A 15,486-nucleotide genomic window follows, 5' to 3' on the forward strand; every position below is an offset into this window, starting at 1 on the left:
GATCCATGTTTTGTTGAAGCTATAAAGTGGAGGGGTGAGAAGAGGAAGAAGACAAAAAAGGAGAAGAAGCAATGTGGAATAAATTTGCCGAGCACAAAAGCATATGCCAGAGGAGGCTGGAGAGTTATGGAGTGAAACAGAGAGGTTAAACAGTGAACAGAGAAGGATGGATGGATAAATTCTGTGATCGCCAAGAGTGATGTGCAGTGGAAAGGGGGTTAAGGAGGTGGGGGCGAAGTGAAGAAGTGAGCAGCCTCCCCTGCAGCGCAAGCCTCTCGTTCTCTCTTGCGCACTCATTCAAAGCCAGTTAGTTACTCTTTGATGTTTCTATAATTAGTCAGTACACACTGTGAAGTGTTTTAAAAGAATCAAATTGCATTGAAACACTTGAGCGCTCTAAACAGGGGCTAACATGCTCCGCAGTGAGGGGAGTGAGCAGCTGAAATTAATGGCGGACCCTTTTTTTTTTGATGTGCTTGATCAGAAATGTATTTATTAACTGCAAAGGGGAGTAGTAATTAACCCACAGACAGCTTGTTTTCTCTGGGTCTTCTCATGTGTCAAATGGTTCATCCCGCAAGGCTCCACTCTCCAGCTCGCGTGCACACACCTCCCATCCCATCCCACTGGACCACTTTCTCCTCAATTAAGTAGACTCTGTGTGTGAGTGTGTGTGTGTGTGCGTGCGTGTGCGTATGTATCTGTGCGTATACTTAGGGCTGAGGGAGTGTGCAGCACTAACGAGAATAGAAATGCAATAGTGGCTATTTTGAATCACAGCTATACATTCGCATGATATTCCTGTAATGTGGATTTGTGGAGAGTGGAGAGAAGTTCGAGTACATTTTTCATCAAATTCACAATACTGTCAACAATAAATGACCAACACAATGTCCAGTGGAAAAAATATATACATGAAGACTTTCTTCAAAGTGACAAGGTACAAGTGACTTCAGCTTCTTGTCTCGTTTGAGAGTTCCTGATGGATACAGGTGGGTGATTGAGAGATACAAACAAGAAACATAAGTGTATGTGCATCTATAACTGTGTTTGTATTATTGTCAGGTTGCAAGCAGGAGGTGAAGGAGTTTTGACACTGACAGACAACAGAGGCATGGATGGTCTCAAGGGAAACTCGACAAGGACATTTTCGAACACCCTGTCACCAGAAATGAACGCACGGGTCTTTCAAATCACCGTTTTGATGCTATTTTTCCCCCATACAGCTTCCAGCATATTCAATGTGTTTATATATGCACATACTGTATATGCAGGTTTCTAAGAGGGTTTTCACATGACAAGGACATCTCATAAAAGAAAGCAGTTAGAACCTGATTGAGGCCTTTACACACAAAGAGGCAGAGAGAGAAAGAGAGTGAGATAGAGAGAGCGATAGAGAAAGAGCGATAGGGAGAGAAGAAGAAGAAGGAAACACAGAGAGACAGAAAAGCCACAAATAGCGAGAATAGCTAGTCTTCGCCACACAGCGAGAAAGCCCTGGAGATTGTGAAGCTGTCACGGACAAAACACCACATGAATATTTAGCAGCCAAATTAAAATTACAAAATACGAAACAAAAAGAGAGTAGGTGAAAAAAGAAAGAAAATAAAATATTCCTGAAAACACCAGTGGGACAAGTGCCCACCTTTAATCCCTCACTAGCAGTTTACTCATTGCGCTGCCTCCTGCCTACTCCCGATCCTAAGAAAAGAAAAGAGGTGTGCCCTAAAAGATCTAGCAGTAGATTCTACAGATCAAGAAACCAGCTGACGAGCGATGTAACCCAGCTCTCAGATCATACAGCAGCTTGCAAACACAACTCCCCTAATGTGTTGGCTAACAGAGCTGCATACAGTGCAGTCCTCTGAAACACAACACAGGTTGTGGAAAAATTATTTTGGCACAGAGCCAAGCAACATACAAACAATTTCAGCAGCCATTAGAAAAAAAATAAAAAAATTCTGCCACTCACAGCCCTCTCATCCACGCAACTTGAATACTGTCTGACTTAGGAGCGTTTGATGTGTTCTCAACCATCAGTACAATTACCAAATTATCATTCAAGGATTGAAACTTTGTAAAGAAGTAAAGATAAAGGCCACAAAGCCAAACATCTGCAATTTTAACACATTTCAATCACATGAAGTACACAGTAAATTAGTTTTTGTTCTTTTCTTATGCAGGTCATTTTGTGTATCTAATAAATTAAGTGCTTACCAATGAAACAAACTAACTAACAAAAGCTTGTGTATCAAGATAAGATGGCATTGTGTGCCTCCAGTACTTAGTTCGATGTACAAATATACATGTCTATATAGTACACTATATCCACAACCACACTGTGACTCTAAAATAATATTCTGGGGGGAAAAAAAGGTGGCAATGATCAATATGAGTTGCAGAATCTCCCTGGACACTCGTTTCAAACCAAAAACTAGATAATAAAACATTGACTTCAGAAGCCTTCATATAACCTGCAAAAGACACACTGTAGGCTCATTTAGCTGAGGAGTAGGGTTATAAAGCCAAAAAGCTAGCCAAACATTTTTTTCACCATCCCCTGTGCACCATTAATTCTGTCAAATCACTTCCTTTCCGCCATCTTTCCAGCAATCCACTGTCTCTTTCTTAAGAATGAGAGATCAGCCTGCATTGCAGCTCATCTGGTTTAACAGCAACTCCATCGCTGCACTGCCATCCCTTCATTCCTCCAATCAACCTTATTCTTTTCCCTCTTTTTCTCCTGTTCCTGATGTGCAGAGGAGGTGGATAGTGCCCAAGGACAAGGATGAACCAGATTGTTTACAGAAGCCGTTCTTTCTTAAAGCAACTGAATGTATTTTATTTGCAATTGTTCTACTGTGTTTCACACACCATCACTCTGGTTTCAGTATAACTCAGGTCGCCCATGCCAGTACTGTGCCGCATGTTTACAAATATATATATATATATATATATATATATATATATATATATATATATAAAAATGTGTGTCTTAGAAAATATGTCGCTTTTGCATACTAATAGTATTGTTTATATGTATAAATGCTCGTATGTGTCAGTTATCAGTTAGAAATTCAGTTTGCAAGTTGAAAAATGTAGGTTTCTCTACTTATACATGTATGACGGTGATTGCATTGACAGGACTGCATTGTGTGTCTTTTTGTTGGTGGGAGGTAGAGGGGACAAGTGGAAAACTTAAAGACTCACCAGCTCAACGAAAGACAGCCCTCCATAGCTGTGGGCCACGATGAAGACATTCTTGGCTGCAGCTTTGGACACAAAGTGGTCCCACACATACAGTATGTGTTCCTCAGATGAACCGTTTTCCTGCAACAAAAAAAAACCAAAACAAAAATTAAACCCAATGAGAACTGGCACTCTTGAAAGCTGCTAAGTCGTGTAACTATAAACCATTTAAGATGAATCCAGCCAATAGAAATAGAGCATCAATAGAGTTATTAAACTCTATTGATGCTTTAATGCTCCAGCCTCAAAACCCGTACTCGGAGGCCAGCGAAAAAGACAGAAACACACAAAAAGTGGTGATTGCCTGAGGTGATTTCTACAAAGAGCCACACATCAGCAGATCAATAAGTCTTGCATATTGCAAATGCCCTAAATGTAGAACTCAATAGGCAGGATGACGTAACATTTAAATCTTAATTTGTACCCCGTCGCCGAATCGATGGCCCATCTAAACACCAGTAAAAGCATAATGGGAAGACACTCGAGGAAGGTCAAAGGAAAAACAATCGAGGGGCATACACATGCATAGACAAAACACTCACACAAACACATTTCGGCACAGTGCTGCATGTTCACAAAATCACAATTGAAAACGTCTACGAATGTTGTCACCCTCTCATCTGCATGGAAACGCTTGTGCACACACATGTCCGGAAACATGTCACGAGAAGACGTGTTTAATTAACCTGAGATGTAGGTGCTTATTCAGGTCTGGAAAGAACAATGGTAAAAGTACAGGCGAGAAAAGGGCAACCGTTAATGAACTTGTGACATTGATTCTGGTCTTTGATTTCCTATCAAACTGTCTGGTTCACAATAGAAATCAACAACACACTCCCACAGGGGGAAATACAACACATGGAACCTTGTTGACTGGAAACACCTGTATTGTAGATCTCATCACAACACCATATTGTAGCCATACTTGATGTGAACATGATACCGAAACACAAACATGTACACATACAGTATTTGCCCTAATTAGCGTACATATACCTATAGGAATACTAGCTCAGAAAAACAAACATATGGCCTGCGGAGAATGGAACCTCATCTGTTAATTGAGTGTCAAAGTGTTCAATGTGAATCAAAACAAATAATTAGTGATTTAAAGTAAAGGACAGGGGAGCGGACTAATGTTAAACCTGCCTGGATTTAATTCATGCACATGCATTTTACAAAGACATAATAAGATAAAACTGCTAACTGAAAATGCAATGTACAACACATAGAACATTTATAGAAAAGGAGGTCTAAATTTGACTTTCAATGGATAAGTGAGCCAGCTCGTGCTTTTATGTGATGTTTTCGTTTGCACGCATCTGTGTGTACAAGTCGGTGTGTGCTTGTACTATTTGATGATGTGCTGATGTGTGTTTTTGTTGCTATGTTTGTCTCGAGGTAAATTAACCTGTCAGGGTGTTTGTGTTTGCGCTAGATTAGCATGAGGGGGTTGTAGTGTCAGCACCAACCTCCATTCACAGAGTGTGATGCAAGAGCAGGCAACTTCGCTCTGCCCTGCCCTACTGCCATCAGTACTGCGCATTTGCTTGTGTGCACGTGAGTATACGTGTGTGTGTGTGTGTGTGTGAGTGTGTGTGTGTGTGTGTGTGTGTGTGTGTGTGTGTGTGTGTGTGTGTGTGTGTGTGTGTGTGTGTGTGTGTGTGTGTGTGTGTGTACATGAGTGTGTGTGGTATCTGGCATGTGTGTAAAGGCTGGCTGAAGCCGAGTTGCCTGTCTGAAAGGCTGTGACATCAAAGTACTTTGAAGTCTCCCTCCTCTCTCCTTCACCATGTCACCCTTCATCTGTGAAGCCCATTTCATTAACCTGGCTCCCTTCCTCACTCCTTCCCTCTCTTCTTTCTTCTTTTCTCCTCCTCTGATGCCACCCGTTCTTCTTCAAATTCCTATTTGGTCTAACTCTCCGCCCACCCTTTCATGACAATGGCTGACATTAGGCAATGATTGTTGCTGTGCTTGCTGCATTTACTTTACAAATATGCTCATCGTTGCTTATATCACGTAGCAACATGTCATAATTCATGTTTTTTTTTCTTCAAACCTATGTGAAAACAAGTGTTTTATGTGGTTAATTAAAAAAAAAGAAGACCAAATTATTTCTTAATGAAGACAAGGTGTGGTGATGTGCAACTACTTCTATCAACTAACTTCATCCGCAACAACAGCAGCAGCAGCAACAACAGCATCAGCATGACTGACTACTTGGCATGGCAGTGTAGTGAATTATCTAAACAACATTTGCATATTGCTGCAATTATTTCTTGGGGTTAATTCGCTGCAGTGGAGCACACTGCCCTGTGAGACAGGCTTCCTGTCACCAAATCCAAGTATCGATGCTTATTTATTTATTTTTCCAGTTTCCCCACACTGTTTGTGTTTGTTTGTGTGTGTGTGTGTGTGTGTGTGTGTGTGTGTGTGTGTGTGTTTGCATCTGCCAGTACTGTCACTGTATCCCAGCTGCGCACCTGTTGCCAGCATCCTTCAGCCATGACTGTCAAGGGACATTTGTGGGTGCGTGCAGTGTTTGTGTGTGTTTACCAAATGTATAAGCAGCCATACTATCCCCTCAGAGAACATACAAGTCTGCATCTGAGGCAGTCTCCCGACCACCCTCCACATCCTGACAGCTAACTATTATCAAAAGGAAACAAAAGAGGTAAACAAAATAGAGTGAGCCTTAATCACCATAGAGGAAGTAGCACTGTACTGTATATCTCGAAGTAACTGGTAGAGAGGGGGGAAAAAAAGACTCTACAGCACCATTTAAAAGGCTCTTTTAGCTCTAAATTTGAAAGTCATCTGGTGGACTCCCTCAAGGTTACAAAACGACATAACATTGGGCATGTTTTTTGGTGTGCCAATCAAATCTGACATTTTCTGAGCAAACATCTACCTGAGGAGGTCCCAGACACCCGGTTTAGAACCACTGTAGTGGAAAGGAAGGAGCCAAACATCTCGGCTTTATATCTCTCAATATACATTATACAAACTGTACGTCGATAGCTGCAGTGACTTGACTGACCTAAAAACGTCTTTATAATGAAAACTTCATCATAAAGACGTTTTTAGGTCTCAAACCATCTCAAACCACAGAACAATTTTCTGTAATAAATCACATCATCATTATAACTGCTAGACAAGCTACAGTGAAACATGCATAACCATTTCCCCCACTTCTGTTCCAAAAGTGGTTCCAACTGTTGGTACTTGTTGAATGGGTGCTTTCAAATTGCATAGAATTGTTTCAATTTAGTCCTTTCCATTACTTACTGTACATCAAAATTTAGAATCGTCAAAAGCAACACTTAATTGCATGGACTCACATGTCCACATTATAAATGTGTACTCGTCCATGCACGAACATTTGCACACATGCTCTCTTGTCCGGTCCAAAACCTGCTCTGTTTATTCACTGTAATGAGAAGCAGGGAGAAGAGAGAAAGAGGAGAGGAGAATGCTGCAGCCAGAATAACAGCTCCAAAGCCAACATAAACCCAGAGTCTGACCAACACAGGAAACAATGAATCTAACAACATCAACACACTCTGACAAACAACCACTGCAAGTTTCCTTGCTCCTCCCTTCTGCTCCTCCTTTTTAAGTCGGCTAAAAGGCAGAACATTTCAGAAAAAGTCTGAGGGAAGTTGAAGTTGCCTAGTAGAAAGTGGCTGAACAGTGTGGACCGGAAGGAATCCTGTGGATTTGAGCCATTATACTTTTAACACTCAGAAAGCTTTCAGTGGCAGCCAGAAGTGTCAGGATAGTGTCACGGAATCCCCAAACAACTTTATTGGGTTTGGACTGTTTTACTTGGGCAGTGCTGGTTCCAATCTTGCAAAAATGTCAATAAGTATTTCAAGGTGTTCCGAGCGAGAGCTCTCGTAGAAATCTGAAGTAATACAAACACACGCTCGACAACAATATTATTCCAATGTTCCCTTCCTGCAAAGGAAGAGTTCGAAACAAATTACTCGAATTACACAGGAGCTCCCTCGCTCTCGTCTGGCTCACACACACTTCCTTTCGTACGCAAACACACACTCGGTGGGAAAAAAAAAGAGCGGCTGAGCGATCTCTCAATCCCTCAGTCCCCTCGTGCTCTCAGGGCCACACACTGAGCAGACCCACCTGCAGCTCCAGTCATTACAGTCTTTAATATGTCCAGCTCAGAACTGAACAGGGTTGTTTTCATTTGGCCTAATGATTAAATATTAAATAAGCAATGTAGGTAATTACATGTTTGGTATTAGCAAGGAGGTTATTAGAATGAGTTAGCTTGTGTTTGTACGTGTGTGTGCATGATTGCGTACATGTCTCTGTGCACACAATTAAAAAGTGGACTCTACGACACCTGTTTGCAATTGTATTCTAATAAATGCCTAGGACGTGTAGTCCTTTGCCATCTCTTTCCATTTTTTTTCTCCTCTCGTATTTGTTTCACTCTTTACTCTCTTTAAAGGCAGACAGAGAGCTGAGGTGAGCGGGAAGCTGTCTGGGAGCTGATGGGTCTGCAAGGGTGGGGGAAAGGAAGGTATGGAGCAAATTAGCGGCAGAGATGGGAAAATAATGACTGTGGCATTGTGGGTAATTAGCAGGTATAGTACCTATGGAGAGTTGGGAATATAATGATGTGAGAAAGAGACAGGGAAAAGAGAGAATAAGGTGAAAAACGTGTGCAAGACTAACAAGAGGGGGGAAAGAGTGTTAGTGTTTGTGTGTGCGTGTGTGTGTGTGCGTGTGTGTGTATGGTGAAAAGGAAGGGGAGGGAGGGAGAACAAGAGAGGGAGAAAATGGTATCTATAGGTGTACTATGTGACTTTCCAATGAGAGTATATAGTCTGTAAAAACTGAGAAAAGTGAGTGAGAGGAAGAGAGTGAGAGAGAGAGAGAGAGAGAGAGAGAGAGAGAGAGAGTGAAAGGGAAAGGAGCAAAACTATATGTCATCCCACGTGCAGATTAGCGTGCGCAGACTGTATACAATAAAATAGCCTGACCTTGGCAGGGTCAGTCTGCTCTGACAATATTTGCCAGGGCATTGTTTCAAATCAATAACTCATTAACAAAGTACAAAGGAAGTTGCTGTGGGTTTGTGAGATTCTTTATTAGAAAAGAGCGTCTGCGGGCCAGAAAGGTCATCGCTGTGACATCTCGGCTAGCCTCGCGCTGCCGCCTGGATTGTCAGGTGAAATTACTGCGAGTCATTAATTGACATAAGGCAAAGGAGAGCGGGCAGGCAGACAAGGCTGTGTTTGTTCCAGGATGACCCTGAGGTGCTCTGCGCGTGTATGTGTGCGTAACTCTGTGTGTGGGTGTGTGTGTGCGTGTGTGTGTGTGTGTGTGTGTGTGTGTGTGTGTGTGTGTGTGTGTGTGTGTGTGTGTGTGTGTGTGTGTGTGTGTGTGTGTGTGTGTGTTTCAGGTCAGACTGTATCCACAACAGTGTTGTGTGCAGAGAGAGAGAGACAGAGAGAGAGAGAAAGAGAGAAAGAGACAGGGGGCTCAGTGGGTGGGGAGGTGTGAGGGAGGGCAGGATGGATGTGTTTGATGGTTGACCTGACTAGAAGATTGGGAGCAGGGATCTGAGACCAGCTACACTGGTTCTGCCTTGAGCAAACACGCAGATACACAGGTCTGTGTGCATGCACAAGTCGCGCGTACTACACATAACACATACCCAGACATGCTCGCACACACCATGAAGCACAAAAATCCAACATGCACACTCCTCTTTAAAACTTTGAGGAGTCAAAGACTCTCAGTCATTGTGCTGAATTGTAACACAAGGTATGCCCGAGGTTGCCACGCGCCACAAAGAACATGTACAGTGGTCTTTAACATGATGAGCGAGTTCATACAGATGGATACACGTACGCACAGGTCAAAGCTTCATCGCGACCCCGCTCATGCAGAAATACACACGCAAATACAAAAATGGCATTGCGCCAATTTGTTCTCAGCAGCAAGCCAGTGAGCTGCCCTCCTGCCCTGGTCATTGACCTCTCCTCTGACCAAGTTCAGGGGTTAATCAAGTCCCTACCTGTCCCCAGAAATGCTGAGGCTTACTTCTTGGTAAGACCACAGATCAAAGGTCAAATAAACTCTGTCTGTATAATTGCTTGTGGGCCACAGAATGGGGCAAATGGGTGAAGGTGACTAAGAGTAAAAAAATTCAGTCCCACAGAGAAACACTGTAGCACCGTGTTGAATACAGGTGTCGGGGTGCGTGCTACTGTGACCACGTTTTAATGTTTACATCAAGCTCCTGTATGTGTAGACGTAAACGCACGTACATTAATGAAATAGAATTTTTTTTAAAACAACCTCAGGACAAGTTGTATTACAGAGTGAACATGGGAAACAGACATCATCTGCTAAATGCAGACAAGGACGAGGATCTCAGTCGTCCCCTGTGGACCGCTGCAGCTGGGAATAATGGGTCTTGGAGAGGCGGGATCTAAATAATGAATGCTTCTTCCTTGAGGAAACACACTATATACCATCCAAAACAGATCAGTACGAGACACTGCAAGACCCCCTGTCTGTCCAACATTCGTCATCAAGATATTGGAGACAACAACCCTCAAACATGTCTTGCATCCGATGTGAAGACAGAGACGCTTGAGTTATGATATGCAAAAGAAAAAGGAGAGGGGGAAAAAAAAAAAAAAACAATAAAACAAAAGATTTTTTTCAGCTGTAAGAGAGGGCTTTACAACATCTTTAACTAGTGAGAGGGGTAAATTTGGTTTAACACTGGGGAATTGAGCAACGTGCTCAGTTGAGACACTCGCATACTACAGAATAGTATTCCACTCAATTGTGGTATGATTGTGCCACTTAATACTTGAAGTTGCACTGAAGCTGAATATAGCAAGTGGAAAAGAACAAAACGAATATCCTCAGTCTGCTACTTCAAAATGCTGTTGGAGTGAGGGCCTCTCTGTCTGTCTCTAAACATTTGAGGAAAGTACAATGTTTAAAGGAGAAACATGAAAACAGCGAATGACAGAGAGAAAAAAAAAATATTCCAGTCATTTATAAAAATAAGTGGTGCTTAAAGAAAGGCGCAGTTCTGTTTTTTGTCCTCTTTGCTCTCCCCCTTCTTCTTTCCAGGGCCTGCTGGCCTAATCCCAGCCAGCCAGCCTTGGGTGAACTCTTTGGAAGCTTCTTAAGCCCATGAATGTGCCTTTTGTTCCTGCCATTCCTCCGCTTGGCTGACAGAAAATAGCTAACTGGATTACTGCTAAAATTCAGAGTAAAGTGAACTCCCAAACTTCTATACGGCTAAGTGCTAAGAAAGTGTCCCTCCACCCCCACCCCATCACTATCCTCATCAGCATCCCTCCGATCACACGTTCTATCCCTCCCTGCCTCCCTCTGTCCTATGCTTTATTTTTTCCTCCCTCCTCTGCCATCATCCCCTGAAACATGACCAAGTGTTGTGTGATCTGGAGGAGTGGAGAGGAGAGGGATTAGATAAGGTTGAGAGGTTGCACACTATGAACCCAAGGCTAAAAAGTAAAAATCTTAAAAGCAGTTAGGGGCTTTTTAATTTGTGTAAGAAAGCGTATTAATCAGCTCAGCTCTATCAGTGGGCTGCTATGTATTTGTGCACGTGTCTAAAAGTTTGTGAGTTTATTTAAATATTCTTTATGTGTTTACAGTACAAATTGAGATGGCTGTTAGGTGAAACAGTCACATTTTTGTAATATTAACAGGAGTAGGGGCATATAATTTCAGTGTGTGTTTTTGAATGGCAGTGTGCAGGTGGTCCAACAGCTCAGCAGGAGTTAAGAGTGTGAGGTGTAGTGAATAAAAAGATTGGGGAGTGTGTATGTGTGACTTGGGTGGGTGCTGAAAAAAAAAAAAGATGAAAACAGCTCAGGCTAAAGAGGTTTGATTTGATCCACCACCCACCCTGGCTAAAAGAGTTGAAGGAGGAAGAAAAGACACACACACACACACACACACACACACACACACACACACACACACACACACACACACACACACACACACACACACACACACACACACACACACACACACACACACACACACACACCAGTGGACAAAAGAGTAAAACAGGTGAAGAAAGAAGTGAAGTTTTTGTGTGTGTGTGTGTGTGTGTGTGTGTGTGTGTGTGTGTGTGTGTGTGTGTGTGTGTGTGTGTGTGTGTGTGTGTGTGTGTGTGTGTGTGTGTGTGTGTGTGTGTGTGTGTGTGTGTGTGTGTGTGACAGCTTACTCTGGAGCGGACAGAGGCAGACCAGTGGAGAGTAACACAGTGAAGGAGGAGGACGATAAAGGCGAGGTCACGCAGACTAACATCCCGCTCGCTTCTGGGTCAAAGGTCAGAATTCAAGAGGCACCGACATGGAGCCAACCTGCTCACTCATTAATCTTTATCCCGAGTCTTGAAATCCCCACAACTAAAGACAAGTGTATTAGGCTGGAAAAACCTTCTACATGACCCCTATTTTTCCTGGTTAATGAGGATAATTTTGCATTAGCCTCCTCATTTGAAAAAAAAGAAGAAAAAAAAAAGCAATTTTCTTTCTTCATCTCTTGATGTTTTAAAAATGCTGTAACACTACACTGGCAGGAAGGGCTAAATCAATTATCAATGTGCTACCGTAGCGTAAAGTTTAATAACAAAAAAAAAAGGGACCTGACATTCCACGGGGGGGGGGGGGGGGGGGGGGGGGTTGCTTCATTACATTATCTGTCCTTGCTTTCATCTTGATGAGTTGTGAAAAGTGTTTAACTGCATGGTATGTCTGAGACACTGCAGTCTCACAGAGATATCACCCATATCACCCATCTTTGAAGGAATCTGACAATGTCCAGCATAGATTATACAGGCCTGGGCCAATGCAAGCACAGCCAACTACCAATTCCTCGCAGGTTGGGAAAATCTTGGGTTTGGACTACACTACTACGAAGTGGTAAGGAGCAGAGAGAGCCTAGGAAGATGTTTGTGTTGAGAGAAAGAAAAGGAATCGAGAAAAGGGCCAATTATTATGTGATTATGAGGATGATTCAGCTTTCCCCTTTAAAATAAAGCAATTGTGCAATCATGACTATCCAAACAAGATGTGAATTGCCTCATGTGCACAATAAACATTTCTAGGAGTTATAATCGTCAGATAATCTCTGCAGTAAGTTACTCAAGTGGAGGGAAAAAAAAAAATACAGAGAGGGTTGACAGGAGCTACCGGGTTTGTGAAACGCCATTATTAAAAACGACACGATGGATCATTTCTCAGGACTTTCACATCAGATATTTCCTGTAACGCAAGTTCATCGGCTGTATGATGAGGAAAGCAGCATACATGTAAAGTGCGACAGAGTAAGATAGCACCGCAGCTAATTATCCCTTATTAGAGTGTGTATAAAGGTACTGCCAGGGGGGTGAGAAAGAAAAAAAAAGCCTGCGTTGACAGCTCACACACACCTCGCTAGTCCCACAGCAGCCCTAACTCTTGTCAGACACCAGAGAGTGACGTCTTTCACACACACAGGCACGAGGGTGCGCGTACACACACTTACACACATGTACAAACACCTACCCACACACACAAACGCACATCTATTGCTGCGACGCTACTGCCACCAACCAAACTAAAACGCTGATAATCGTTGATGGACATCTTCTTATATGAAACGCGCTGAGGGTGAAATACAGTCTGTGTGCTCCAACGTTAAAATCATCTTACTGAATCAGAGCTTTGAAACAACACTGCTGGAGGTGCAAACACATTTTGTTGACAAGGATGGAACATAAGACATTAACAAAATGAACTTTTTTTTTTTTTTTTTCGCTTTTCATTTTCATATTCATCACTTGGACCAAATCTATTTCAAAATGAAGAACTCGACTCGTGCAAAAGCCTCACTTCCTTTGTTTCACCACAAGGTGAACCGGCTGAGCACGGTGCCTTGGGCCGTGTGTGTACGTGCATGTGCGCATGTGTTTATGTGTGATTAGCGGGTGTGCGGTCAGTACGGCGTGATAAGAATGTCGCAGTGTGTTTGCAGTGCGTGTGTTCGGGAGATAATAATCCCAGCGGTCAACAAGAGTGAAGGGCCAGAGCTGCACTGACCAGCCCACCATCTGAGAGAGGGAAAAAAAAAAAAAAAGAGAGAGGGGAAGAGGGAGAGTTAGAGGGAGAGAGGGAGGTAGCCATGTGGTTAACACTTGCTCAGTGAGAGGCGACTGGAGCACGGCCAACCTCTTCACACACAGGCTGACCACACAAGAGCCTCTCTTTCTCCCTCTGCCTTCCATCCTCCCTTCATCCCTTATTACCTAACAGTCTCCTTTCCTTGCTTCCTAAGCTTGCTACCTCTCACCCTCCTCCTCCCCGCACCTTATTCTGCCTCCTTTGTGTCGTCCAAACTTGTCAAAGTTTCTCCCTCCCATTTTATCACCTACGTGTCGTCTCCTACCTCCTCCCACGACCCCAGAACTGTCACTCTCTCCACCTCCTCCATCATACCTGATTCTCCATGAACATCTATCAGTCCCTCCTCCCGCCCCGGCTGACCGAACACTTCCTTCCTGGCTTCCTTGTGTGATTCTCCTCCCTCTCTCTCTCTCTCTCTCTCTCTCTGTCTCTCCATTCACTCATTGTTCAAACTTTCTCTCCAACGTACCCGTATAGGAATTTGTTCGGTCTCTGTCTCCTTCTGTGGGTTCCGGTATTTCTCGTAAAATTCTCTCTTCTTTTTGCTCTCTTTCTCGTCTTTGCGTTCCCTCTTTTCAGCCGGTTCGTCCGAGGGCTCCGTAGGAGAGGGCAGGGGAAGGGATTTGGCTGGTTTCTCCACTTCCAAGTAGTTCTCGTTGGGGTTGAGCACCATCACACCGTAGCCTTCCTAAAAACAACCAGAAAAAACAAAACAAAAAAAACAACAACATATAAATCAATGCATTGGATCTGCATCAGTAATTCTACACACTGGTCATAATAGCTGAAGTCATGGGACTTTCCTTTATACACTAATTTTTAATGCATTGTAGTCAAAAATGAAATCCTAACTAATAATAAAACTGAGATGCCTACATTTGCAATTCTACAGTATTTGGACATATTAAATTAATATAAATAATTTATATAAACATTTTTGTGTCATATATTTAATTTTTACAAACGCACCAAAGAAGGGATATGACTCCCCCCAGTTTACTTACTTTAATTGTTTTTCGAAAAATAAAAAAGTTCAAACTTAATTATATTAATATAAATTAATGTCCCACTAAATGATTATATTTTTATTCTGTCTGTATTTTATTTCTTTATATCAATTGTCTTAATTATTTAATTGAAGATAAAACACTGAAATCTCATTATGCCTACTACAAGGCATATGTGTGTGTATACGTCTAGCACCACTTGATAATCTCAATTATAATAAAGCTGAGAAAACTTCCTCTGTTGTGTAGGTCTGGTGGTGGTCTGTGGTGTTAAAGAAACAGCTCAGTAGTGGAAATTTATGAGCAAATAATACTGCCACAACAGTTAAAAGCCACAGACTGTGATACGACTGGGGAACGAAGATGCAAATCCAGACAGAAACAAATGGCATGGAAAGCAATAGGAGGCGAGAGTGTCACTGCAGGGACCAGCCTGAGGAGTAACTGGGGGATTGGAATTCAGCGACGGTGGTTTCAGTCAGTGAGTAGCATTTAGTGACTCCAAAGGCCACGTGTCACTTAATATCAAACCCCATCGATCTCAACATCACGCAGGGAACGAGTTAGCGGAAAGTGCGTCTATACATGTGTGTATGTGGATGCCTTTGTCTGCAAATCATTTAATAATACAACCAGAAGCACACAAAAAAGCGAATCACACAAAATTATGAAAAATACATTTTGTTCAGGGAAATATTTTGATTTGAATTAAAGAAAAAAAAAAAAGAACACCAAGTGATTATAAACAGAGAGAATGACAGAAGTAAAGTGTATTGTGGAGAGAAGGAAGTTGTCTGGTAGCCTTGCGACTCCTTCAACTTTGAAGCCATTTTAATTAACTGTGTTTATTGTCTCAAGCACTCTGAAACTAAAGCAGGAAATAGATGGATTCCTGTTTCACTTTGGTTGTGCTTTTCACACATAACCCCCACTGTGCATACACATACACACACCCCGAGTCTCAAACCTTAGGGTGAATGCTTTGGCAAATATACACGCATGCACGCACACACACGCACGCACGC

The 15,486-nt window shown here is 42.5% G+C and overlaps 1 protein-coding gene across 1 annotated transcript in view; it reads right to left on the reverse strand.

The window, feature by feature from the left end:
- arb2a (ARB2 cotranscriptional regulator A) overlaps positions 1-15,486 on the reverse strand; it is a 153,775-nt gene that overhangs the window by 79,004 nt on the left and 59,285 nt on the right. The window contains exons 7-8 of the mRNA XM_080499527.1: positions 13,924-14,142; positions 3,211-3,330 (exon numbers count right to left, since the gene is read on the reverse strand). Of these exons, the coding sequence (XP_080355653.1) occupies positions 3,211-3,330; positions 13,924-14,142 (339 nt within the window). The remainder of the gene's footprint in view (positions 1-3,210; positions 3,331-13,923; positions 14,143-15,486) is intronic.

Source organism: Blennius ocellaris (genome assembly GCF_963422515.1).
Source record: "Blennius ocellaris genome assembly, chromosome: 7".
NCBI classification, from domain to species: Eukaryota; Metazoa; Chordata; class Actinopteri; order Blenniiformes; family Blenniidae; genus Blennius; species Blennius ocellaris.